The sequence below is a fragment of the Phaethon aethereus genome, assembly GCF_964289735.1.
Source record: "Phaethon aethereus genome assembly, chromosome: 32".
NCBI classification, from domain to species: Eukaryota; Metazoa; Chordata; class Aves; order Phaethontiformes; family Phaethontidae; genus Phaethon; species Phaethon aethereus.
In genome coordinates this window covers 667,273-692,651 of record NC_138608.1, presented here as the reverse complement: position 1 = coordinate 692,651, position 25,379 = coordinate 667,273, and the positions used below count along the sequence as shown (strand labels likewise).

General features: G+C 62.3%; 3 protein-coding genes across 3 annotated transcripts; 2 read left to right on the top strand and 1 right to left on the bottom strand.

Moving 5' to 3' along the window:
* Positions 1 to 201: 201 nt before the first annotated feature.
* DNMT1 (DNA methyltransferase 1) lies at positions 202 to 16,341 on the top strand (the record flags this gene model as incomplete). The annotated part of the gene is made up of 34 exons (XM_082012197.1): positions 202 to 260; positions 3,098 to 3,140; positions 3,503 to 3,601; positions 3,733 to 3,840; positions 3,945 to 4,218; positions 4,482 to 4,554; positions 4,820 to 4,910; positions 5,050 to 5,090; positions 5,239 to 5,290; positions 5,626 to 5,709; positions 5,802 to 5,911; positions 6,003 to 6,121; positions 6,295 to 6,387; positions 7,407 to 7,558; positions 7,636 to 7,823; positions 8,327 to 8,516; positions 8,607 to 8,704; positions 8,818 to 8,965; positions 9,091 to 9,206; positions 9,389 to 9,590; positions 9,680 to 9,816; positions 9,955 to 10,128; positions 10,785 to 11,006; positions 11,669 to 11,861; positions 12,332 to 12,422; positions 13,018 to 13,152; positions 13,335 to 13,617; positions 13,717 to 13,858; positions 14,072 to 14,238; positions 14,313 to 14,490; positions 14,773 to 15,204; positions 15,300 to 15,416; positions 15,517 to 15,607; positions 15,791 to 16,341. 34 exons carry the CDS (start codon positions 202 to 204, stop codon positions 15,835 to 15,837), a joined length of 4,749 nt encoding a protein of 1,582 aa, XP_081868323.1. The 3' UTR covers positions 15,838 to 16,341.
* A 144-nt stretch (positions 16,342 to 16,485) lies between these two features.
* On the top strand, positions 16,486 to 19,215 carry EIF3G (eukaryotic translation initiation factor 3 subunit G; the record flags this gene model as incomplete). Its single annotated transcript, XM_082012183.1, has 10 exons — positions 16,486 to 16,505; positions 16,844 to 16,893; positions 17,316 to 17,408; positions 17,495 to 17,583; positions 17,858 to 17,917; positions 18,142 to 18,246; positions 18,355 to 18,544; positions 18,648 to 18,755; positions 18,880 to 19,016; positions 19,105 to 19,215. The coding sequence occupies 10 exons, from the start codon at positions 16,486 to 16,488 to the stop codon at positions 19,213 to 19,215; spliced, it is 963 nt and encodes a 320-aa protein (XP_081868309.1).
* Positions 19,216 to 19,633: 418 nt separating this feature from the next.
* Positions 19,634 to 25,324, bottom strand: LOC309414791 (suppressor of SWI4 1 homolog; the record flags this gene model as incomplete). Its single annotated transcript, XM_082012165.1, has 13 exons — positions 19,634 to 20,816; positions 21,729 to 21,775; positions 21,961 to 22,118; positions 22,190 to 22,319; positions 22,410 to 22,488; positions 22,578 to 22,701; positions 22,789 to 22,896; positions 22,977 to 23,053; positions 23,979 to 24,149; positions 24,230 to 24,280; positions 24,553 to 24,654; positions 24,735 to 24,905; positions 25,307 to 25,324. The coding sequence occupies 13 exons, from the start codon at positions 25,322 to 25,324 to the stop codon at positions 19,797 to 19,799; spliced, it is 2,256 nt and encodes a 751-aa protein (XP_081868291.1). The 3' UTR covers positions 19,634 to 19,796.
* Between the last annotated feature and the right edge of the window lie 55 nt (positions 25,325 to 25,379).

The following is a 25,379-nucleotide window of genomic DNA, read 5'->3' as shown; positions in this document are numbered from 1 at the left end:
CGCCCCGGTCGGGAATGGTCTGTCGTCGTCGCCGCCCCCCCCCCCGCGGAATGGTCTCTCCCGCCCTGCCCCTTGTCCCCGTCCTGCCCCCCCCGCCGCCGCCGCTGCCATGGTCTCGCCCGGCGCCGCCCCGCCCCCGCCGCTGGTTTCCGCGCGAATCCGCCGCCCGGCCCCGCCGCTCCCGCTCCCGCCGCCGCCCCGATGCCGGCCCGGGCCGCTCCGCTGCCCCCGGCCCCGCTGCCCGCCGAGCTGCGTCGACGGTGAGTCCCCGGCCCCGGCGGTGTCCCCCAGCCGCCCCCGCCCCCGCCTGGGCCCGGCGGTGCCCAGCGCCGAGCTGCGCTGAGCCGAGCCCCGGCGCTGCTCTGACAGCCCCCGGCGCTGCCCTGGGTCCCCCCCGGCGCTGCCCTGACAACCTCCCGGTACTGCCCTGACAGTCACCCAGCGTTGCAGTGCACGACACTGCCCTGACACCCCCCTGGGACCGCCCTGTCCTGCTCTGAGACCCCCAGGACTGCCCCGACACCCCTAGGACCGCCCTGTCCTGCCCTGAGACCCCCAGGACTGCCCTGAGACCCCCAGGACCGCCCTGTCCTGCCCTGAGACCCCCAGGACTGCCCTGAGACCCCCAGGACTGCCCTGTCCTGCCCTGAGACCCCCAGGACTGCCTTGACACCCCCAGGACAGCACTGCTCTGCCCTGAGACCCCCAGGACTGCCTCGACACTCCCAGGACTGCACTGTTCTGCCCCGAGACTCCCAGGACTGCCCTGAGACCCCCTGGGCTGGACTGTCCTGCCCTGAGACTCCCAGGACTGCCCTGAGACCCCCGGCACTGCCCTGCCCCTGACACCCCCCGACACTGCCCTGCATTGGCCTGGGCTTCCCCCGCAGCACCGCACTGCCCTGACACCCCCCGGGACTGCCCTGACACCCCCCGGCATGGCAGTGCGTTGCCCTGACCCCCCAGCACCCCATTGCCCTGGCACCCCCCGCAGTGGGGAGCCCAGTGCTGCGGTGCCAGCCCGCTCCCCCCGCCCATTGCCCCGACACCCCCTCCCTGCATTACACTGTAGTGACCCCCCTCCAGTTTTTGCATCCCCGGCGGTGTGGGGAGCCCAGCGCTGCACCCCACTTTTTGCACAGCCCCCCCTGCGTCGCGTCGTGCCCCGCCACGCCGCATCGGTGCCCAGCTGTGCGCTGCAACCCCCTGCGCATCGGTGCCCAGCTGTGCGCTGCAACCCCCTGCATGGCACTGGCACCCCGGGTTGCCCCTCGGGTCTGCGCTGACGCCCCCTCCCACGCCCCCCGTGCAGGGCACTGAGCCCCCCAGACCTGCACCGCCCGGACCCATGCCTTGCGCTGACCCCCCCAGCACTGCGCTGACCCCCCCGTGCAGTGTCCTGGTCCCCCATCCTTTGCACGGCCCCCCCCCGGCAGTGTACTGACCCCCCCAGCGCTGCCCTGACACCCCAGGCATCGCACAGACCCCCCCAGCACTGCCCTGACCCCCCCCAAGCTCACCACGCTCCGTGGCCCCCCACGCCCCCCAGCACCCTGCCGAGCTGCACCACGGCGCAGCAGTGCACCACACCAGGGGTCCCCCCGGCCCGCTCCGCCCCACGGGGTGGCCCTGCCTGCCGGCTGTGTGGGGGGGGCTCCCTGGGCTGGGGGGGGGGGCATCAGGGTGCTCCTGCCCCACAGCCGGGCCCCACGTGGCGGTGGGGACAGCCGGCCTTGCCCCTGCGTGGCTTTGTCCCCAGGCTGCCGCTCGGGGCAGGGAGCGAAGGTGCACCCGCCCGGGGTGGGGGGGACCCTGGGTGACCCCCCACCTTTTTCTGGGGTGGGGGGCATGGAAATCCCTTCCAGGGGGGGCAGAAGCGGGGTGCAGCGGGGACCTTTCCTTCCCCTGTGACGGGGGGGGGTTTTGAGCCATCCCCCTCCTCGCTCTGGAGGGATCCGGCACCGTCCCCGTGTCCCCCCCCGGGCTCTCGCCCTGCCGCCGCCAGCGGGGAGGGCACATGGAGGGGTTGGCGTTTCCTGCGCTGTATTCCCCGCCGGCTATTGTCCCTTCCGCTCGCCTCCCGGCATCCCCTGGCTGGCGGGAAGGGGGGGGCCCACGCTCACCGGCCGCCGCCGAGCCGTTCTCCAGTTCGGCTACCCCTCTTCCGGTGCGGCGGCCGCGCGGCACAGCCTTGGCGCGCCCCGACCTTTCCCTGTCTGCCGTTGGTCTCCGCTGGAGCTGCGGCTGCATGGCCGTCCTCAAACCCAGGTGCCGATGACGGGACGGGATTTATCGCCCTCCTGGTTTTTTTTGGGGGGTGGCGGTGGGGACCCCTCTCCCTCCCCGCCGGCCCCGACTCGAAGGAAGCGGCAGTGGCGGCGGCATGGGGGCAGGAAGCCAAAACGGCGAGCAGCCGGAGGTGAGACGGGAGCGAGCGGAGCCGGTGCCGGACATGCCGGCAGCACCGGAGAGGTCCTGTCCTGCGTCTCGGCAGGCGGAAGCGTTCCCGGGGGGCGGCTGCATGGCCCTGGTCCAGCGGACGGGCTCCCCGTTTCGGCGGGAGAGCCGCAGAGAACCGGGGGGAGGAGCGCCAGGGTCGTGCCAAACCCCCAGCAGCGGGGACGGGGTTTCCTCCTCGCCATCCCCTCGCCGTGGGGCTGGGGGCTGTCCCCGCTGTGCAGGGGCAGCGCCGACCGCTTTCCCCCACCCTCCATCGCCGCTTTGTGCCGCCAGCGCCATGGGAAGACAACACGTGGCTTCTCCCCCGTGTTTTTTTTTTTGCCAGCTTCACGCCAGGGCAGGGCACGGGTGGGCAGCGAGCCCCCACCGCTCCCTCGGGGTGTCCCTTGGGTGCCGGCATCCTGTTACCGGCTCCCCCTTACTCCTCGCCCGGGAGCCGAGCATCCCTCTCCCTCTGAGGCAGTTTGGCCCCTCTTTGCGGTCACAGCCAGCGCCGCTCCTGTGCCGGGTGCTGTTTCTGGAGCCGTCAAGGCGATTTTGGGGTCTGTCCTGGTTGCCCTGACCGTCGGTCTCAACCCCGTAACCTTGTCGCCGGTCGGCAAAGCGTGTTCTGACCCCCAACGCTCTTCTCTCGCAGGCTGCAGGACTTGGAGAGGGATGAAGACAGCCTGAGCGAGAAGGTGAGTGTCCCTGGACACGGGAGCTGTGTTTCCACCTGCCCTTGGTTCCGATTTGGGTGCCGCCATTCCGTGCCGTCACCGCTGGTCCCGCATCCACTGCTGCCATCGGGCTCGGGATGCTCCGCTTGCGGCGGTGGGAGTCGGCAGGGCTCTGGAGCCGGCTCCTGGTTGCTTGGCGCGGATGTGGCTGGCGCCGAGCGGGGGACTGTGGTTCACTGGTGCTTAGAGCCTCTTGTTTCTGGGTTGCTGTGGTGTTGCAAGCATGGGGGGAGTCCAGAGCCCCCCCGGCACAGGATGGGGAGGGACAGGGCGGTGCGGCGGGCTGGCTGGCTGAGACCCCCGTGTCTCCCTTGCTGGCCCAGCTCCCTGGACCCAGTGAGGTCGTAGTCCCAGTGTCGGCGCTGTCCGTTGTCATATGGAAACCGCTGCCACCTCATATCAGGAGGGTCCCCGCGAGCTGGGTGAGCGGCACCCGGATTCGGAGCGACGGGCGGTTCGGCTCAGCCCGACCGCCTACGGAGACGCCGCTCCGCCAAGCCCCGCGGGGAGTGCCGCTGCCGCCCGCCCCATGCCGTCCCCTCCGTGCCTGCAGGAGTGCGTCAAGGAGAAGCTGAGCCTCATCCATGGCTTCCTCCAAGCCGACGTCCAGAACCAGTTGAGTGAGCTAGAAGCCAAACTCCGCTGCGAGGAGCTGTCGGAGGTGAGAGCCTGGTTTTTGGCGAGCCGGCGGGTTGGGTTGTGCCGGCTCCTTGGTAGCACGGTTCACCGGAGCCGGGCGGTTTAACCGATGCTCATCGCTCCCAGGAGAGGTACCTGGCCAAGGTGAAAGCCCTGCTGCACCAAGAGCTCTCGGCGGAGAATGGGGACGCGGCGGTGCCGCTGCTGCAGGCATCTAACGGGTGCTCCAAAAACGGCGCCTACGGGAGTGACGAGGACTTGGAGCGAGCAGGACCCGATGGGGAGGAAGACAGTGCGATGGAGATGGAGGAAGCAGCCGCCTCTTCTTCCTCCTCTTCGTTAGTCCCCACGCCGCGGTCACGCAAGGCCAGGAGGAGCCGATCCAACGGGGAGAGCAAAAGTATAGTGGCTTGGTTTTCCATCCTCTTTCCCAACGCACACATTAAATGCCGAGTGGGAGCACGACGATTCCTGGAGGGATTGAGAGTGGTGATCCACCCCCCCGGGGAGGATTTTGGGGTCTCCTTGCCTTGCTCTGGGATGATGGGGTGTAGAGAGAGGGGTGCTGTCACCCACGGTGGTCCCGGCCCCGTGGGGTGTTGCAGGAGGGGAAGGGCGGTGGGTCCCCATCGTTAACGCAATCCTTTGTTGTCTTTCCGACAGAGTCTCCCGCCAGTTCCCGGGTCACTCGGAGCTCCGGCCGGCAGCTGACCATCCTGAGCATGTTCTCCAAAGGGTCAGTACGGTGGCAGGGCTGGAATCAGCACCTCCTTTACCGCATCCCCCAGGACCCTTCACCCTCCTCTTTCTCTCCCTGCCGTCCGGGGCTGATGGGTTTGATCCCAAAACTTGTGGTTCCCAAGAGAAGTGGCCTTGGGGACCCGCCGGGCGCTTTCCTGGGGAGCCCCGCTGCTGCCGGTGCCGGGGGAGCCCCTCGTCCCCTCCCAGACCCTCTTGGCGCTGGACCCCCGGGTTGATCCGGTGCGTTTGAAAACCGGCAGGTCCAACAAGCGGAAATCGGAGGAGGTGAACGGGGAAGTGAAGCAGGAGGTGATGAGCGTGGAGAAGGAGGAAGAGGAGCTGGAGGAGAAGGTGTGTGCTGGTGCCGCTGGCAACCGAGGTCTTGGCCAGCTGCTTTGCCAGGCTGCCGCCACGCTGGGGTGGAGCGTGTTATCCTGGAGCATGTCGTGCTGCCTGCCCTCCCCTTACACCCCTTTGTTTCTCCCTCAAGGAACAAGATGAGAAAAGGATTAAAATCGAAACCAAAGAAGGGTAAGGAGGAAGGAGAGCGTTCCCCGCTTTGGGCCGGTGCCTGCTGGTGCCCGTTTCCCTCCGCTGTGGCCCCATTAGCACGGGGAGGATGATGACATTACGCTGCTCGGTGTATTCATCCCTTTGTATTTTTTTTTTTAACACCCAGGTTGGAGATAAAAGATGAAATTACTCAGGTTAAAACTCCACCACCTGCTAAAGTAAGTTCCTTTTCCTCCATCTCAGCATTTTTTATTTATTTTTTCAAATTCTTTTAACTCTTCCAAAGAGCGGCCGGACTTCCCTAAGGGAAAGATAAAGCCATTTCCAGCCCACGCAGCTTCCAAAAATCACCCCCCCCAGCAAGGTGGGGAGCAGCACAGCCTGTATGAGCTTTCGAAGCGAGGGTAGCGGCCGCTGCTTTGCCATCTGGATGCTTTAAAAGCGAGGGTTGCGCTAACGAACGAGACTGTTTGGGGAAGGAGCTTTGAGCCTGATCGTGGGCTGGAGCTCATGGGGAGAGAAAAACGCCGACGCCGTCTCCCCTGTCTTGCAGACCACCCCTCCCAAGTGCGTCGACTGCAGACAGTACCTCGACGATCCCGACCTCAAATTCTTCCAAGGGGATCCCGATGATGCCGTAAGGGATTTAATGCTCCTTTTCTGGGTCCGGGGAGAGCTGTCGCGCTAACGGGAACGCTCGTTAAACGTTCTCCTCTCTCCGTTGTTCAGCTGGAAGAGCCAGAAATGCTGACGGATGAGCGCTTGTCCCTCTTCGACGCCAACGAAGACGGCTTTGAGAGCTACGAGGACCTGCCGCAGCACAAAGTCACCTCTTTTAGGTGAGCCATAGGAAATCAGGCTAGAAAAACCCGCTGGAGTTGCAAATCCCGCAGGACAACACATCAAACTACAACCTCTGTCCCTTGCCAGCGTCTACGACAAGCGAGGTCACTTGTGCCCCTTCGACACCGGCCTGATCGAGAGGAACATCGAGCTGTATTTCAGCGGTGCCGTGAAGCCCATCTACGATGATAACCCTTGTCTGGACGGTGAGCCTGACACGGAGGAGCCTCGAGGGCCGTGGGGACGGTGGTTTGTCACCTTAAATTTCAGCTCGATGCCACGTGCAGAATGACAAATTGCCACCTGGATCCACCTTCATCTGCAGCTGCTTGGTTTTTTTAGGTACCGAAGACTGAAATTTGTATTTTCTTGCTTTCAGGCGGGGTGAGAGCCAAAAAGTTGGGACCCATAAACGCCTGGTGGATCACGGGGTTCGATGGAGGGGAGAAGGCTTTGATCGGCTTCACCACAGGTGGGTGGGTGAGGACGGGGGAGGTTGGGCTCGGGCAGCGCGCCTGGCTTGGGAGTTAAGTCTCTGCCGCACGTCCGGCTGATGAAGGAGCTTTGTCTGGGTTCGTGGATTTTGCCGCCGCCGGGAACTCGCACCATCAAGCACGTGGCGAGGTGGAGGACCGTGCCGAAGCTCGGGTCCGGGTTTATTTAGCTCAGCAGCACCCAGGTTGATGTTAAATGCATACAAACCTCCTGCTGAGCTCGCAGCTGCCAGCAGTGCCCTGCGCGGAGCTGGGACAAGCGAGGGGCTGGAGGGGGGTGTCTCCCTGCTGGCCCTTCCCAGGCGGGATCCGTCTGCCGGTCCATCCTCCGCAGGAAGCTGCCGGTGCAACGTGGGGATGGGTCAGGGTCGCTCTCGGAGGGAGTTTTCTGTTTGCTCGTGACCCCTTGGCCCCTGTTGCAGGGCTCTGTTGCTTTCTTGCTCTGCTCCCCGGGCTTTTTGGACAGGTTTGTGTTGAGAAAGGTCTTGGAGGAACGCCCAGTCCCAGCCAGCCCTTGGCTCTGTGTCCCAGCTGGCTTTTTCAGTCTCTAGCCGAATTGGGGGAAGAACCTGGTATTTGGGGGTTTAAAAGCTTTTTCCCTTCACCGTTTCTGCAAGGAACCTTTCCAATAACCTGATGATATCAGAGGAGGACTTAACTCTCCTGTGCATCAGCAAATGGAGTTTGTAGTGACAGAAAAAAACCCTGGATTGTCTTTGCTTTCTAATTAGGTAACAGCAAAAATAAAAGGCTAGTGCGTGGATAGTGTGCCCCACCTCACGTCCCCACTCCCCCCTCGCTTTGGTGGTGATAGCTGAGTGACCGTGGGTCCTGGCTCGTGGTAGAGCTTCCCTGCACGCTTAGGTCTTGGTGCCATAGCAGTGTGGATGGGCTGGTCTTCCCCTCCCCGGGACCTACTTGCCGCAGTCCTAGCTCATCCTTAACTACCGCTAACTTCCCCGGTATTTGACCGCACGCCGCCATCTCTCCGCCGCAGCCTTCGCGGATTACATCCTGATGGAGCCCAGTGAGGAGTACGCTCCTATCTTCGCCCTCATGCAAGAGAAAATCTACATGAGTAAAATCGTCGTCGAGTTCCTGCAGAACAACCGCGACGTCAGCTACGAGGATCTGCTCAACAAAATCGAGGTGAAAATCCAACGGCAGCGGTATCCGGGGGTGGCTGTCGCTCTGCCACCCCTTCCCTAACCAACCCCTCCTCGCAGACCACCGTACCTCCCGCGGGGCTGAACTTCAACCGCTTCACAGAGGACTCGCTCCTGCGACATGCCCAGTTCGTGGTGGAGCAGGTGGAAAGCTACGATGAAGCTGGGGACAGCGACGAACCCCCCGTCCTCATCACGCCCTGCATGAGGGACTTGATCAAGCTGGCTGGAGTCACCCTGGGGAAGAGGTGAGCCCCGTGGCCCCGCACAGACCCTCTCTTCGGGGGCACTTGGCTTTGCAGCACCCCAGGAGGAGGCCGGCAGGCTGGATTCCTGTTGGCTTTGCACAGGGGATCCTTCCAGAAAAAACCCTTTTGCTCGTTCCCAGCTGGGGTGACCTGAGGATCTAGGCTCAGTGGCATAGGCAGGAGATTGGGAGGATTTCTACTCCAAAACTGGGAAAACCCTCTGCCTAGTGCTGCCCCGAGGGAGGAAGGGTGCTGGGTTGGGTCCCCAGAGCCTGGCTTTGCTCTTTGTCCTGCTGAAGCATCCCTTCAGGACCCTGTGCCAGCCAGCGCACATGCCTGGGTGCCTGTTAGGGAATCCCACCGTGGTTCTTGGCTGTTGGGTGCCCCGGGGAGAGCTCTGTTCCCTGGGGATCCTCCTTGGGGGTCGGGTTGTTGGTTGTGGCTGTAGCTGTCGGCGATACGAGGCACGGAGTCCCCTCTCATTGCTCTCACCTTGGTCTCAGGCGCGCTGTCAGGCGGCAAGCCATCCGGCACCCCACCAAAATAGACAAGGACAAGGGTCCCACCAAAGCCACCACCACCAAGTTGGTGTACCTCATCTTCGACACCTTCTTCTCGGAGCAGATCGAGAAGGATGAGAAAGAGGATGACAAGGAGAATGCCATGAAGCGCCGGCGCTGTGGCGTCTGCGAGGTAACGGGGGCCCTTGGTCCCTGTCCCTCCTGCCTGGGGCATCTCCGCTGCGTCTGCCCGTACTCAGCCCGTTCCCTCTCCCTGCTGCAGGTCTGCCAGCAGCCCGAGTGCGGGAAGTGCAAGGCTTGCCAGAACATGGTGAAGTTTGGGGGCAGCGGGCGGAGTAAGCAGGCTTGTTTGCAGAGGAGGTGCGTCCCCCGCCGGCAGCAATGCCTCCTGCCAAAGTCCTCCTCACCTCCGGAGAGAGGGGATGTGCTCCCTGCACCGTGCGCTGCGGCAGCGACTCTCCCTGTGTCCCCAGGTGTCCGAACTTGGCCGTCCGGGAAGCTGATGAGGACGAGGAGGTGGATGACAACATCCCTGAGATGCCGTCGCCCAAGAAGATGCTGCAGGGCCGGAAGAAGAAGCAGAACAAGAGCCGTATCTCCTGGGTGGGGGAGCCCATCAAGGTGAGGCTGGGCAGGACCCCGCTCCCCTCCCGCCGCCAGGCCTGGGGTGGGTGCTTGGGCTGCGAAGGGTGCTGCGTCGCCTGCTGGCGTGGGGATTTAACAGTGTTCTCTGACCGCTTCTGCAGAGCGACGGGAAGAAGGACTACTACCAGAGGGTCTGCATTGACTCGGAGACCCTGGAGGTGGGAGACTGCGTCTCTGTCAGCCCCGACGATCCCACCAAGCCCCTCTACCTTGCCAGGTTGGTGCTGTGCTGCTGAAGGGGACGAGTCTGCTCCTGCTGGGGGGGACGAGCATGGGGGGAACCCTAATTGCTGTCCCCGCTCAGCCGTGCTGCTGTCTGGGGACTCTCCAGCTCTGGCAAGGCTCAGAACAGCTCAGCCCTTTCCTGGTGCCCCATAATCCTGGTTCCTTCCCCCTCAGGGTGACGGCCATGTGGGAGGACAGCAGTGGCCAGATGTTCCACGCACACTGGTTCTGCCCCGGCTCGGACACTGTCCTGGGGGCCACCTCTGACCCCCTGGAGCTCTTCTTGGTGGACGAGTGCGAGGACATGCAGCTCTCCTATATTCATGGCAAGGTCAAAGTGATCTACAAGGCGCCCTCGGAGAACTGGTCCATGGAGGTGGGTGACAGCCCTGCAAACCCCAGCTGGCCCGGGCCAGGCGTCGCGCAGGCAGCAGCACCCGATCCCTGCGAACACCTCTCTCCTAGCAGGGTGGGCTGGACACGGAGATCAAGATGGTGGAAGACGACGGGAGAACTTACTTTTATCAGATGTGGTACGACCAGGAGTACGCTCGGTTTGAGTCCCCACCGAAAACTCAGCCCACGGAAGACAACAAATACAAGTGAGCGTGCAGAGGGCAGCGGCTCCCGGGATCCGCTCTGCCCGAAACGGGCAGCATGAGGCTCTGGGCTCACAGCAGCACTGCAGCCGGCCTTGGCACGGTCCCGGTCACCACGCTGTGCTGTCCCCCTTCCCGCAGGTTCTGCATGAGCTGCACGCGCCTGGACGAGGTAAGGCACAAGGAGATACCCAAAGTGGCTGAGCCCTTGGAAGAAGGGGATGGGAAGATGTTCTACGCCATGGCCACCAAGAATGGAGTGCAGTACAGGGTGGGAGATGGCGTCTACCTCTTGCCAGAAGCCTTTTCCTTCAGGTTGGTGCTTGCAGGGGGCTGTAAGCACTTCTCAGGATGCTCTTTGGTCAAGCTTTTGGTAGCAGAGGACATAGTCTCCGGGTAGTGAATCCCACCTGTAAACGAAGCACCTATCCTAATCTCCAGAAACTTAGCTTGAAGGTGTCTCTAACCCAAATTTCACCTCCCGTCCTTGAACGGAGCGACTTTTCTCTGATCAGGGAGCCCTGCCCGCTGAGCTGCCATGTTTTGGCAGATGAATCAGAATCCTTTTGTGCGTTGCTTTTTTCTCAAAAGAGCGCGGCTGGGTAGATGAAAGGTGGAACAAGAGCCTGCCTGCTGCCTGTAATTACGGGAGGAGAAATGGCAAACCTCTGTGGCAAGAGGGCTGGGGCAGCAACGTGTAGGCACCTCAGCTGGCAGCCGTGCACCCCTCTGGCTGCATGGCTGTGTGATGGTCTGGCTCCAAAATGCCTGTGCCGCGGAGCAGGAGGCTTGGTGCTGGTGCTGCCACGATGCCTCGGGGCCCACCTTGCCACCCCACAGCAAGGAGAGAGGAAGAGGAGGAATCAGGCAGGCTAGGCAGTGATGGAGGAGGATGTTCTGTGCCATTAGGTTTTTTTTGGGGGGGGGAGAGGGAAGGATACCCCAGCCTCCTTCTCTTCTCTTCTTCCCAGCATGAAACCCGCCAGCCCAGCCAAGCGGCCCAAAAAGGAGGCGGTGGATGAGGAGCTGCACCCGGAGCACTACCGCAAGTATTCGGAGTACATCAAGGGCAGCAACCTGGATGCCCCCGACCCTTACCGTGTGGGCCGCATCAAGGAGATCTTCTGCAACATCCGCAGCAACGGCAAACCTAACGAAGCCGACATCAAGCTGCGCATCTGCAAGTTTTATAGGTGGGCAGTGCTGCCGGGGTCTGCGTTATGGGGGTGCAGAGCCCCCAGGTGGGCTGCAGGGCTCGTGCGAGGTCTCTGGTGCTGGGAAAAGCTCTGCACCATCAGCTCGAGGTCGCTTTGGAGTCAGGTGCCTCGAGCACCGTGGCATGGTCGGTCGGTGCAGCGTGGGTGCTGCTTGAAGGGTCTTACTGCTGCGGCGGTCTGGGCTCAGACCCATGCTGAACTGCACGGCCAGCGCCGTCCCAGGGCGTGGGTGTTTACCCAAACATTTGCAGGCTCTTAGTCATCTCCCCCACACCATGGAGGGATGCGTGTGAAGAGCCTTGGCAGCGGGAGGAACGTGCTGACGCTCAGACGCTGCGCGTTTCGAGCCTAACGGCTCTCCTCGCTTCAGATCTCTTTGCTTTCCAATCCGCTTACCAGCTCCAAGTGCCAATTCCCCCTCCCTCCTCCTAAGAGAACCCCCCAAAAAACCTCCCTTTGGTATGAAACAAATCATCCCTTTGGTGCTGTGCCCAGGCCATGCCAGTGAACATGTGCAGCCGGAGGAAATAAACCCTCCTCTCTCTGGGGAGATGGAACGGTGCGGGCACCAGAGGCTGGACCGGGGCGAGGACATTGCTGAAAGCATTTCCCCGGTCTAGGTGTCTTTTCCCCTGCAGACCCGAGAACACGCACAAGTCCATGAAAGCCAGCTACCATGCGGACATCAACCTCCTGTACTGGAGCGATGAGGAGACGACGGTCGACTTCCGCGCTGTGCAGGGCCGTTGCACGGTGGTGTATGGGGAGGATCTGACGGAGAGCATCCAGGACTACTCCACCGGTGGGCTCGACCGCTTCTACTTCTTGGAGGTGAGGGGGCCGGGGTTCGAGGGGTCTGGCCGTGTCCCTTGGCGTGTTGAGCCCCCCGGACCGAGTGGAGCAGGCACATGGACCTCTGCCTATTGGCGCAGGCTGTCCTGCCTCTCCGGGTGCGTTTTGCAACAGAGGAGCTGTCGTGCAGAGCGAGGATTTGTAGCTTGTTGCAATCTCCTGGGGACTAAGTCTCAGATGCAAAGGAAGCTTTAATCCAAGTGTCACCAGGAGCTAGCTGGAGCAATTGCTCCCTATGGAGCTGATGGAACAAATTCGGCCGCTTGGGCCGCCGCCCCAGCTCCCTGAGGCAATGGAGAGGGTAGTGATGGACCCTCTGCAGCCCCCAGGGCTGCGCCTGTGTCTGCCCTTGGGTTTTGCAGCTCTCATGGGCTGTTGGCAACGCTTCGCCTGTTCCTAAGCTAGAAAAGCCCTGTGTTCAAGCGTCCCAAACCCTTTCTCTTCCTCAGGCTTACAATGCAAAAACCAAGAGCTTTGAAGATCCTCCCAACCACGCTCGGAGCTCTGGCAATAAAGGGAAGGGGAAGGGGAAAGGGAAAGGTAGGTCTGCTTGCGGGGAGAGGTCTCGGGTGGTTGAACCGGTTCGCATCTGCCGTTACGTGCTGCCGAGCAGAGATAAGACGTGCCACCGAACAGATGTTTCTGTGCTCTCCTCCTTGCTCTGATGCTCTAGCAGGATGCAGCGATGTGGTCTGCAGCTCTGTTTTAAAGGCACCTAATCTTTTCAAAATAAGCTTTGCAGCGAGAGCACCTGGTCCCTGAGAGATCTCAAAGCCTTTCACTTGCCAACCCTCTGCCAGGGGCTGGCCGCTCCGTAGCGTAGGGCTTTGTACCCTGTTCCCAACACGGGGAGCTGCCCTGTGAGTTACCACTGTGCCCGTCTGACCCTCAGAAACTCTCTGCCTGCGCCCACGAGCTGTTGGATGGAAAGGGATCGCATGGGGGAAAGACGAGAGGCTTCCCTTCCAAATGCAAGGGCGTATTCTGGCAGCGGCGGTGAAACGATTAAGGGGCAGAAAGGTGCTTGAAGCTGATGTTTTAACTGCTGCGGAGGAGGGGGAGAAGAATTTGCCTTGTAAGCACTAAGAGGAGGAAATGACTTTGCCTTTTGATGTGAGCGGGGCTCTGTTCGCAGGCAAAGGCAAAGGGAAGTCGTCGGTGAGCTGCGAGCAGAGCGAGCAGGAGCCGGCTGAGCTGAAGCTCCCCAAGCTGCGAACCTTGGATGTCTTCTCTGGTTGTGGAGGGCTGTCCGAGGGCTTCCACCAAGCAGGTGAGCGGCAGAACGGGGACAGCGGTGGGTGACGAGCAGAGCCCCTGGGGAGATGGACATCGGTGCTGGCCGCTTGGATCCTCCAAGCTGGTGGCTGCGTTCGGCATGTGCCGGATCAGGAGGTGCGAGCCAGCGCTCTGCTCCTCCGCACAGGCTCAAGATCCTCCGCTTTGTCTCCCCAGGCGTGTCGGAGACGCTCTGGGCCATCGAGATGTGGGAACCGGCCGCCCAGGCTTTCCGGCTGAACAATCCCGGCACTACCGTCTTCACGGAGGATTGCAACGTCCTGCTGAAGCTGGTCATGTCCGGTGAGAAGACCAACTCGTTGGGGCAGAAGCTGCCGCAGAAGGGGGACGTGGAGATGCTGTGTGGTGGTCCCCCGTGCCAGGGCTTCAGCGGCATGAACCGTTTCAACTCCCGCACCTACTCCAAGTTCAAGAACTCCCTGGTGGTCTCCTTCCTCAGGTGAGCAGGGGGGGTAGCAAGGAGCTGTCGAGCTGTTGGTAGCCCCCCACCTCAAACGTTGTTCTGTCCTTGCTTGCGTGTCCCTCTCCCTCCTCGCAGCTACTGCGACTACTACAGACCGCGGTTCTTCCTTCTGGAGAACGTCAGGAACTTTGTGTCCTTCAAGCGTTCCATGGTGCTGAAGCTCACCTTGCGCTGCCTTGTCCGCATGGGTTACCAGTGCACCTTCGGGGTCCTACAGGTAGGGTTCTTGGGTGACCCTGGGACAGTTAACTGGGGTGAAAACCCTTGTCCTCTCACCTGGCTCTGCCATGGACCGTCCCCTCCAAAGGAGCAGTTGGCTGCGTTGCTCCTTGACTTCCCTTGGTGGCTTGGGGCATGTTCCCAGCTCTTCGAGGGCTCAGGCTGGATGGGGGTGCTCCCATGCCTTCAGGAGATGTCCCTTCCTTCCCAGGCTGGCCAGTACGGCGTGGCCCAGACGCGGCGGAGAGCCATTGTGCTCGCCGCAGCTCCCGGCGAGAAGCTGCCTATGTTCCCTGAGCCTTTACACGTGTTTGCGCCCCGTGCCTGTCAGCTGAGCGTCGTGGTGGACGACAAGAAGTTTGTTAGCAATATCACCCGGTGAGCCTTTGGAGCCGCGCCAGCGCTGATGAGGGCGAGGTTTTGGCCGCTCACGGCTCCCTCCTTCCTCCCAGGACGTATTCCGGCCCCTTCCGCACCATCACAGTGCGGGACACCATGTCCGACCTGCCGGAGATCAGGAACGGTGCCTCTGCTTTGGAGATCTCCTACAATGGGGAGCCCCAGTCCTGGTTCCAGCGGCAGATTCGGGGCTCCCAGTATCAGCCCATCCTCAGGGACCATATCTGCAAGGTGCGGATCCCGGGGTCTCGACGAGGGGCCAGGCTGCACGCAGACCCCCCAGACCCAAACCGAGATGGGGGGCAAGGGCAGGTTGGATGGGAGGTGAGGTGAGAGGGACCATCCCCAAGCTTCCCCTGGTTAATGTTCCTAAAGATGAGGCTGGCGGAGCTGCTGGGACCTTGTCTCTCTCCCTCGGTCCTCTCCAGAGAGAGGACTCGGGCTCCTGGGGTGGCCGGTGTCTCTCTGCATCCCCTGCCTTGCCAACGGTGACAGCGGGCTTGTCGTTGGCAGGACATGAGTGCCCTGGTCGCAGCCCGGATGAGACACATCCCCCTGGCCCCTGGTTCCGATTGGCGCGACCTGCCCAACATCGAGGTGCGGCTGTCAGATGGCACGACCACGCGTAAGCTGCGGTACACGCACCACGAGAAGAAAAACGGCCGCAGCAGCTCCGGGGCACTGCGGGGGGTCTGCTCTTGTGCCGAAGGTAGGTGCTGGCTCCCCAAAAATGGCTGTGGCTGCCCATCCGCCCCCCTCCTCACCCTCTCCATCTTCCCAGGCAAGCCCTGCGACCCTGCAGACCGGCAATTCAACACCCTCATCCCCTGGTGCCTGCCCCATACCGGCAACCGGCACAACCACTGGGCCGGGCTCTATGGGCGACTGGAGTGGGATGGCTTCTTCAGCACCACCGTCACCAACCCCGAGCCCATGGGCAAGCAGGTGGGTGCCACCGGATCCGTCCCCTCTGCTGGGAAGGGCAGGCATTGCCGAATGGCCGCCGCGGTCCCGACCGTTGGCTTTATTTGCACCTGTAGGGTCGGGTGCTGCACCCAGAGCAGCACCGGGTGGTGAGTGTGAGGGAGTGCGCCCGCTCCCAGGGCTTCCCCGATACCTACCGCCTCTTCGGGAACATCCTCGACAAGCACAGACAGGTGAGTGCCGGCCGCTTACCGGCGGCAAACCCAGTGCCGGCGGCACCCGCCTCTCGGCGTGGCGGAGCCAGTGCCCAGCGTAACCTTCCCTCTGTCGCAGGTCGGTAACGCAGTGCCTCCTCCTCTAGCCAAAGCCATCGGGCTGGAGATCAAGTCGTGTGTGTTGGCGAAGCTGAAGGAAGACATGGCGGGTAGGTGCTGCGCTGGGAGCCGCTGCCGTCCCCTTCCTTGCGCCCCGGGCAGAGGGCTCTGAAACACCGTCCCTGGCCTCAGCCCTCTCCTGTGAGGGTCCCGGTTTTGGGCTGGGGCTATGGGGCCCATCATGCCCCTCCTGGGTTGGGGTACGCTGGCGTCACCCCCTCCTCTCTCCCCAGACACCAGTGCCCCAGAGAAGATGGAGACCATGGAAACCGCCAACTGACGCGTGGCCTCGGCTCCAGCACCAGGACTCCCAAACATGCACTGATTTATTTTAACACCTTTTTTTTTTTGTTGTTGTTTTTTGGGTTTTGTTTTTGTTTTGGTTTTGTTTTTTGGTTTTTTTTTTTTTGTTAATTCCTGGCCCATGGGGCCCTGCCGTGGCCCGGCCCCCCTGGCCCTGCTCGTGTCTGTCTCCCAGCTACCCTCCGCCTCTGTCTGTGATGGTCGAACTCCACTACAGCCCTGGGACCCCCCACTGCTGGCAGAGCCCTGTGGGACCCCCAGTCCCAACCCTGCCCTGGGGCCCTGCCCCCTGTTTTTATGCCGCATTGTATTGAAAATAATCGGCCGCTTTGTACCAGTGGGAATTGATACTTTATGTAGTTTTTATATGTTGTAATATTTCTTCAAATAAATCTCTCCTATAAATTATAACCCCTTCGCAGCCGCCCGCTTCCTTTCTGCGGGCCGAGCTTAGGCCTCAGCACCGCAGGGGCCACTGAGGTGTTGCTTAGCAACCGCCTCCCGGCATGCAGCGCGGCCCAGCCTGCCCCGCCCCTTCCCTTTCGCCGATGCCGGAAGTGGCGCAGCGCCGCCGGAAGTGTGGCGCCTCCTTCCGGTCGCTGTGCGTGAGGGCCGTGGGAGCGCGATGCCGACGGGCGATTACGAGTGAGAGGACGGGGCTGGGCCCGGCCTGGGGACCGAGCGTCGGGCCGAGGATTAGCCCAGGCAGCGCAGCCGTCTGTGGCATCGCCGGGGAAGGAGAGCCTCGGGGGAAGCGGGGCTGGGCCCGGGATGTGGGGCCTGGCGGGCCCCGGGTGGGGCTTCAGGCAGGGCTGTGGCTGTGATGAGTGAGGGGAAGGGGGTGTCGGCGGTGCTGGGGCCCGGGAGCGGCGAGGGGGAGCGTTGGGGCGGCCAGGGCCAGTGGCTGGCCGGGGCCCGGAGGGAAGGGGCAGGCGGCTCGGCGGGGGACAGCGGGTCTAGCTAGGAGTCTGCTCTCTCTACAGCTCGAAGCCCAGCTGGGCCGACCAGGTGGAAGAGGAGGGTGGAGAGGACGGTGAGTGACTCCTGTGGCAGGCCGGTTCCGTCCCCCTTTTTCCCTTGTTGCTCCTCCTGCTGGTAACCAGAGAATTTTTGTCGGGAAAAAGAGCAGTTGCTATTCCTGAAACAGCCCAGAGCTGTGCCCGCTCCTTGTCCAGGGCTCAAAACAGGATCTGAGGCCGGTCCTTGTGAGCAGAGTGTGCCTGACTCAGAGCAGGGAGTAGAATCTCTCTCACCATCCTTATTCCACCCATTTCAGGGACTGAGGAAACCATGGGAGTTGGAATAGCTGAGACTTCTTGGCTCTTTGGCCTTTTCCTTGCTTGGGGGAGAGAACAGGGCACCTCCTCCCTGCCTATGGCAGGGCACGGGGCTCTTTCCCCCTCTCCTGGGCTCGCCCCAAGCGAGGGGGTGACACTCCCTCTTTTTTTCTCACAGATAAATGCATCACCAGCGAGCTGCTGAAGGACATCCCCCTGCCAGGGGTGCTGGGGGGCAGCCTGAGTGCCGAGGCCGAGCTGCTGAAGGGAGGTGAGAGCTGGGCAAGAGGCCGGGAGGCTGTTTTCCTGCTGCCTCCCCCACATCAGACATTATCCCACTGTCCCCCCTCCCCACAGGCCCGCTCCCCTCCCCAAAAGAGCTCATCAACGGGAACATCAAAACCATCACGGAGTATCGTGAGGAGGAGGATGGGCGCAAGGTGAAGGTGAGCACTGTCTCCTGGGCTGCCATTTTAGCTTTTCCCTGCTGCTGAGCTCCCCTTCTCCCCTTCCAGAACCCTCGGCTCTGCTCTGGTGTGGGGGCTCATCCCTGCCTGCACAGTCAGGCAGCACCAGGCAGCCACGTGTCAGCAGGGACGTCCCATCACAGCCCCATTTTGACTCTGCTGCTTCTGGCAGCCCCAGACTTGGCACGTGTGGGGTGGAGGCACGTCTGCCGTCCTTCCTCCTGCGTTGATCGATTCTTCTGCACCTTTACAGATCATCCGCACCTTCCGCATTGAAACCAGGAAGGCCTCCAAAGCGGTGGCCCGTCGGAAGGTGAGCACCTTCTCTGGTAATGGAGAGGGAGGGAAATCTGTGCTCCGGCAGGAACCGCTTCATTTCCCAGTCCTCTGCTTCTGCCCGTTCCTTCTCAATGTCCCAACAACCCCTCGGTGGAGAGCATTTCCCTTCCTGCTGACTGCTCCTGCTCTGTGTTTGGCAGCTGCTTAGGGACATGCTGTGAGAGTGAGCCCCCTTTCCTCCCCCCGTTTTCTCCCCAGAACTGGAAAAAATTTGGCAACTCGGAGTTTGATGCCCCTGGCCCTAATGTGGCCACGACCACTGTGAGCGACGACGTCTTCATGACCTTCATCACCAGCAAGGAGGTGGGTTGGGTATGGTGGGAGCTCGCGGGCCGGTGGGGAGCCCCTGGTGAGGCCGTGCCAGGGTGCATGGTGGGTCCCACGGGACTCAGGGGTCTCCCTGTCCCCCAGGACCTGAACTGCCAGGAGGAGGAGGATCCCATGAACAAACTGAAGGGGCAGAAGATCGTCTCATGCCGTATTTGCAAGGGCGACCACTGGACTACCCGCTGTCCCTACAAGGACACCCTGGGGCCGATGCAGAAGGAATTGGCTGAGCAGTTGGGGCTGTCCACAGGCGAGAAGGAGAAGCTGCCCGGAGGTACGGCACCCTTTTATCCTGAGACAGGGGGCAAGAGGGGGCCGCTATCTGCCTGCGGCTGTGGGCAGCCTCACCTCCTGCCTGTTGCCTTTCCTGCCCTCAGAGCCGGAGCCGGTGCAGGCTCAGCAGAGCAAGACGGGCAAGTACGTCCCCCCCAGCCTGAGAGACGGAGCCAGCCGCCGCGGGGAGTCCATGCAGCCCAACCGCAGGGGTAAGTCAAGGCCTCTGCTCGGCGTGGGGGCAGCCTCTCCGGGGCTGCTGTGTACGGCTCGTGCCGGCTCTGGCCATGGTCCCGCCAGCAGCCCTGACCTTCCTTGGCCTTCCCCCCACCCCAGCCGACGACAATGCCACCATCCGTGTCACCAACCTGTCCGAGGACACACGTGAGACTGATCTCCAGGAGCTGTTCCGGCCTTTTGGCTCCATCTCTAGGATCTATTTAGCCAAGGACAAGACCACCGGGCAGTCTAAGGTGGGCATGGAGGTATTTTTCTCTTTCAGGGGGCCTGGGGAAAGACCCCCCTGCTTTCTCTCACCCTCTCACTTTCTTCCCACCCCAGGGTTTCGCCTTCATCAGCTTCCACCGCCGGGAGGATGCGGCCCGGGCTATTGCCGGTGTCTCCGGATTTGGCTACGACCACCTGATCCTCAATGTGGAATGGGCCAAGTAAGTGCCGGGGGTTGGCTTGGAGGATTGGGGGTGGCACATGCTCCGTCTGTGCCGGGGGGCCGCACACCCTCTCCCCTCTCCTTACTGTGCTCTCTTCCTTGTCCACAGACCCTCCACCAACTGAATCCGGTGCCACGCCAGCTCCCGGTGAGAGCAGTCGGCGCTTCTAAATAAAGACGCACGGTCTGGTATGCACCAAGGTGTCGATCTGAGCTGGGGTGGGGTTCACTGGGCAGGGAGCCCCCCCAGTCCCTGTCCCCACAGTGTCCCTGTCACTGCCCCATCCCGTGGCAGAGCTGGGGCTGCCCCCGAGGCACGTGGTGGGGCTGGCAGCACCTGAGTCAGCAACACAGGGAATGGCACGGCATTGCAATTCTATGTTTTTTAGGTTCATCCCTAGCTTTTAAGCTAAAAAAAAAAGGGGGAATCTCTGCCAAAAGAAGGCATGATACGAGGCCATGCTTGTGATTTTGGCTTTAATCCTGCTTCTCACGCGTTGCTGGGAAGGAAACGCGTGCCCAAGGGCTATGCCAAGCACTGCACAGGCTGCGCTAGCCGCTTTGGGCCACCCTGGGTGGGCTCCTAGGGTACTGGCTGCAGCTCCACGTGCTCAGCCCGCTCCCTGCTGCCATCGCTGGCACCACTGCCGCAGCTGGCGCCACAGCAGCTCTGCATGCTGTCGGCCAGGGCGGCGTAGAGCAGCGGGTGCAGGCAGATGTTGAGGTTAACGAGGATTTTGCAGACCTGAGCGGTAGCGTGGATGGCTCTGGAGACGGCGCAGTCCTCTGTGCCCGGTCGCAGCAGGCGACGCCACAAATTGAGGTTACGGAAAATGTGGTAGGGCAGGTAGGAAAAGGCGTAGAGAGCCACTCCTGCCCCTACCAGCATTCCCACCTTCCGCTTTTCCGGCGGGCTGAGGTGAGGATTACGGAAAACAGTGCGGATAATGGCGGCGTAGGAGGAGGCGGTGAGCAGGAAGGGCAGCCCGCAGCCCAGCCCAGCCAGCAGCAGGCTGTAGGGATAAAATTCCCACAGCCGCTGCGGAGCCGCGCTCCCCAAACACTCGATCGCACCCTCTGCTTCTTGCAGCTCCGAAAAATAAAAGGTGGGTGCTGAGAGCACCCCAGCCAGCATCCAAACGACTGCGCTCAGCGCCTTGGCGTGGCGTGGCTGCAGCCGTCCGTGGACCCGCAGCGGGTAAACGATGCCGAGGTAGCGGTTGAGGCTGATGCAGGTGACGAAGAAGATGCCGCCATAGAGGTTGCAGTTGAAAAGGAAACGTTCCAGCTTGCACAGCGCTGGTCCGTAGCGCCAGTCCTTGGGCGGGTAATAATATGCTGCCAGAAACGGCAGCGAGAGGGAGTAGAGCATCCCGCTGACGGCCAGGTGGAAGGAGTAGACGATGCCGCTGTGCCAGGAGCGCTCGCGGGCGGCAAAACGGTAAACGGCCATACCGTTACCCACCAGCGCCAGCGGGAATTGCGCTGCCAGCACCGGCCACAGCGACTCTTGGAAGCTGCTGAAGTTACCGCAGTGACGGAGATGGGCGGCCATCTCGGGGAGGGGGTTCCTCCCGGTGCGTGTCCCCTCTCTTTTTGGTGGCTGCAGTCAGGGAAGTGGCGAGGGCTGGTGAACCCCGGCTGCCTGGTGCTGGGGCCGAGGAGGCCTTGTGGTCCCACGCTGGGGATAGTGTGTGTCCCCTTGTCTGTCCGGCTCCCCGGGTGCAGGCAGGGGTCCGTGCTTCTGCCTACAGCCCCGCCGCTCGCCTCACTCGCGCCGTCCTCCTCAGGGTCCGCGCCGGCCTCTCTCGCCTCCTGTCCCTCCCTCAGTGGCAGTCACAGGGCCACCGCAGTGTCACATCCTGCTCTGTTTTGGGGACAGTGGTGGCAAGAGGCTGGCGGGGGTTTGCAGGCAGGGAAGGGCACTTCCTCTTCTGAAGGGCAGTGCCCAGACAGAGCCTGGCAGCTGCCTTCAGCCCTGGCCACGAAGGGGAAGGAGCTGTGTGTGCCTCACTGCATTGAGGTGGCACAGAAGAGGCCACCCTGGGTGGGGGGACGCCGTTACAGCCCGGGGGACCCCACTTTTGAGCCCCACAAACCCAGCACAGCCACAGACGGTTGTTCCAAGCAATGTATTGCACTGGAGCAGGAACGGGGAGGGGGACCCATTTCCCCCCACAGTCTCGGCACATGGCTGGTGGCTGATGCCTCAGCGCTTCCCCTTCTTGGCACGTCCGGGCCGCTGGAAAATAGTCTTCCCCTTTGTCAGCAGCTTCCCTCGCCCCTTTGGCCTCGAGGCAGCACAACCGGAGCCGGGACCGGCCCCTTCCCGGGCTGGGCGCTTGGTTCCTCGGTGCAGTTTTCGGCCAGCCAGCCCCTGCCTGGGCCCACCGCGGTGCCGTGAGTCCCTTGGTGCCGGGTCTCCCTTCCGCCGCTTCCCCGGCGCTGTGGCGCGAGGGCTGGGGGCAGTGGGATGCTCTGGCTGGGTTTGCCGTCGTCGCTTCCATAGCAGGACAGGACCCGAGGAGCTTCGTTTCCTCTTGGTGCGGTCGGGGAAGAGATCTTGGGGGAGGATAGCCACAGAGAAAAGGGGGTTCAGCAAAAATGGAGGGGAAGGGGGGCACAGTGGTGGGGCTGATGGACGTGTCAGTGCGTTTACTTTGAACCGAGATCACGGGGAGCTCAAGGTTTTTGCATCATCAGCCACTGTCAGCGGGAGGGGACGGGGCGGGGGGACTCAGTCTCACCTTTGTCCGGCTCCTCGCCCACCTCCTGCCGGTAATACTCTGCATCGCTCTCCTCCGACTGCTCAGCCGCATCCTGCTGCTCTGGCACGCCGGGATCCTCGGCGTCACTGTCGCCATCCTGTTGCCGTTTCCGCCGCATCCCTGCCAGGCTCTTCTCCCTGCAGTGCCACTGTCGCATCAGCCTCTGCCGGGCCGCTGCCAGACACCGCTGCTGCCGCGCTGCCCTCACCTGTGAGCCTCGCGCTGCTGTCGCTTGCGCTCCACGTCTGCCTCCTGCTTCTGCCGCCGCTCCGCCTTCAGCTGCAGCTTTGCCTCCTTCCGTGCCAGGATCTCCTTCACCTCCGATTCCGCCTTGTGGACTTAAACACACGGGGAGAGGGGGGTGAGGTGCCCTGGCCCGAGCCCCCGCACCGGCCAGTTACCAGAGACGGCATTTTTGTGGCACTTACTGAAGCTGTGGTAGAGCACGTTGCCCTGCGCCAGGCCCTCCTCTACCTTGATGAGCTGCAGAGTCATGCGGGGTCCGATCTATGGGAGGGGGGGATGCGGAGAGCCCCGATCAGGCTTGGTAACATCCCTGGGGCGATGGCAACCGCGGCATCACCGCTGTCACAGACCTCGGTGAGGCGTATGGCGCTTTGCTGCGCTTTCATGTTGCCTCGGCCGGCGTATGCCTGCGGCAGCTCCAGGACGTTGTGGGTCCCATCCTGCTCGGCCTCACTCTCCGACAGGTTTATGTCTCTGCCGGGGGAGAGGAATGCGTTTGGGGACAGGCTGGAAGGCGCCTCCAGGACCGTTGCCCCCCACCCCGTTCCCTCCACCACGCACTTCACCAGCAGCTCGCTGATGTCCTCCAGGCGGCTCATGTTGGGGAACTTCTCCTGCAGCAGCTTCTTCAGGCCTTTGCTCATGCCCACGGGCACGACCTTCACGCTGCTGTGAGGAGGAGGAGGAAGAGGTCAGTGCTGGGACACGGGGTGCAGGGCGTCCCCTAAAATCAGAGACACGACACTCACTAATGCCTGAAATTGAGCAGCTGCGTCTCCGTGTCGTAGCTGATGAGCAAACACCTCTTGATGCTGTTGAGGTTGACCTGTGGAAGGAGATGTCAGTTGGAAGGGACCTACAACGATCATCTCCTCCAACTGCCTGAGCAATTCAGGGCTGACCAAAAGTTAAAAGCATGGTGTTAAGGGCATGGTCCAAATGCCTCTTAAACCCTGACAGGCTTGGGGCATCAACAGCCTCTCCAGGAAGCCTGTTCCCGGGTTTGACCACCCTCTTGGTAAAGGCTTCCTAATGTCCCATCCAACCCTCCCCTGGTGCAGCTTTGAACCATTCCCACACGTCCTATTGCTGGATCCTAGGGAGAAGAGCTCAGCACCTCCCCCTCTACATCCCCTCCTGAGGGAGCTGAGCAATGTCGCTCCTCAGCCTCCTTTTCTCCAAACTAGACAAACCCAGAGTCCTCAGCTACTCCTTGGAGAACATTCCTTCCACCCCGTCACCAGCTTTGCCCTCCTCTGGATGCACTCAAGGACCTTCCCTTCCTTTCTTAAACTGCGGGGCCCAGAGCTGCACATCGTACTCGAGCTGAGGCCGCAGCCGCGCTGAACACAGCGGGATAATCCCCTCTTTTCACCGGCCCCAGGATGCGGTTTGCCCTCGCTGACTCTACCAGATCTCTTTCTGCAGGGCTGCTCTCCAGCCCTTCCTCTCCCAATTTATTCTTGTGCCTGGTGTTACTTCATCCTAAGTGCAGAATCCAGTATTTGGACTTTATAAATTTCATCCCATTAATCACAGCCCACTGCACCGATCTATGTCGATCCCTCTGCAAGGCCTCTCGTTCCTCAAGACAGTCAACACCACCTCTCACTTTGGGATCATCAACTCCAGATGGTTGATAAAATATATTGAACAGAACCGGTCAGAATTGAACCCCGAGTACAGGAGGAGGTGGGATGGGTGCTGAGCCGCCCCCCAGCAGCATGGGGAGACCCCTCAACCTTGCTTACCCGGTGGACGTTGATGGAGGGGAACATATTTTGGAACATGCTGGCCATCAACTTGACCTGGATCTGCTGGAGACCGAAATTGCTGAGGACCAGCAGTGGGTGGTGGGTGAACTGCTGCTCGTGCATGCGGTGTCGCTTGAGGGACGAGACCACGTCCTTGATCAGCGAGTACTGGAGATGGGGACACAGACACGAGGATGAGGAGGGGGTGAGATGTTGCCCTTTGCGCCGGCGGGGAAGTAAGCACCCACCTGCATCACCTTGAACGTCAGCGTTGGGCCACCAGGCAACCGGAAAAGCTTCTGCGGGGAGAGAAGCAGCGTTCAGCGCCAGGGGAAGTCGCCGGGGCTGACCCCCCTCACCTCGGCGCAGACGCATCAGTGCGTTTACTTTGGATAGAATCACAGTATGAACTCAGTGGCGTTTTGTCATCACCTGCATCTGCAAGGAGGGGGGAAACCTCCCCGAAAAGGCAAGGTGGCAAGGGGAGCACAGCCGCTGCGGAGGGGCACCCCTGCCCCATTCCCTGCCGGAGGGAGCAGACCCGGAGGCAGTGGGGGATCGTGCTACTCACAAAATTGATGCTGGAGGATGATTTGCTGAAGACCAAGAAATGCGTCACCCCCAGGGGCCCGGCCACGGCCACGAAATCCTTCAGGGAGTTGTTCTTCCGCACCTGCGGCACAGAGTGGCCCAATCCTTAATCCCCCCGGCGCCAAACCGCTCCCCCCTTGTGCCAAACCGCCCCGAGCTCACCTTGAGGGCCCGGGCAGTGTAGGGCTCCATCACCTTCCTCACATCGGCCATGAGCTGCCGCACGTTCTTGCCGATGCGGCCGCGGTGGAAGACGAAGGAGTGGGGGACAGTGCCGAATTCCTGCTGGGCGTTTTGCAGCGCTGCCGCCCGCTCCTTCTTCTGGTTCTTGCTCTACGGGAGGCAGAGGACGGTCAGGGCCGGGGACTAGGTGGTCCACGGCGGGAAGAGGGGAGCACCCCTTTCTCCTGCCCCCGCGAGAGGGCCCGATCCCTGGAACAAACGGGCCCCCCATTCCCCTCCTGCTCTCCCCGGGAGGGCCCGATTCCCGGGACAGCCCGTTCCCCCTCCTTCCCCTCAGGAAGGCCCAAGCCCCCGATCTCCGGGGCAGCCGAGCTCCCCGTCCCCTCTTGCCCCCCCGGGGAGGGCCCGATCCCCGAGAGGACCAGGCCGCTGCCACGCTCTAGGGCCGCCCCGACTCCCGCTCGCCCCCGGCCGAGGCACGTGCCCCCGCCCCGCGTCCCCGGCGCCCCGCAGACGAGGCCCGGCCCGCTCCCGCGCCCCCCGGCCCGTACTTTGCTCGGCCGCCCCATCTCGCCGCCGCCTCCACCATGCGGCCACGGGCATTTCCGGTGCGCCCCCTCCCGC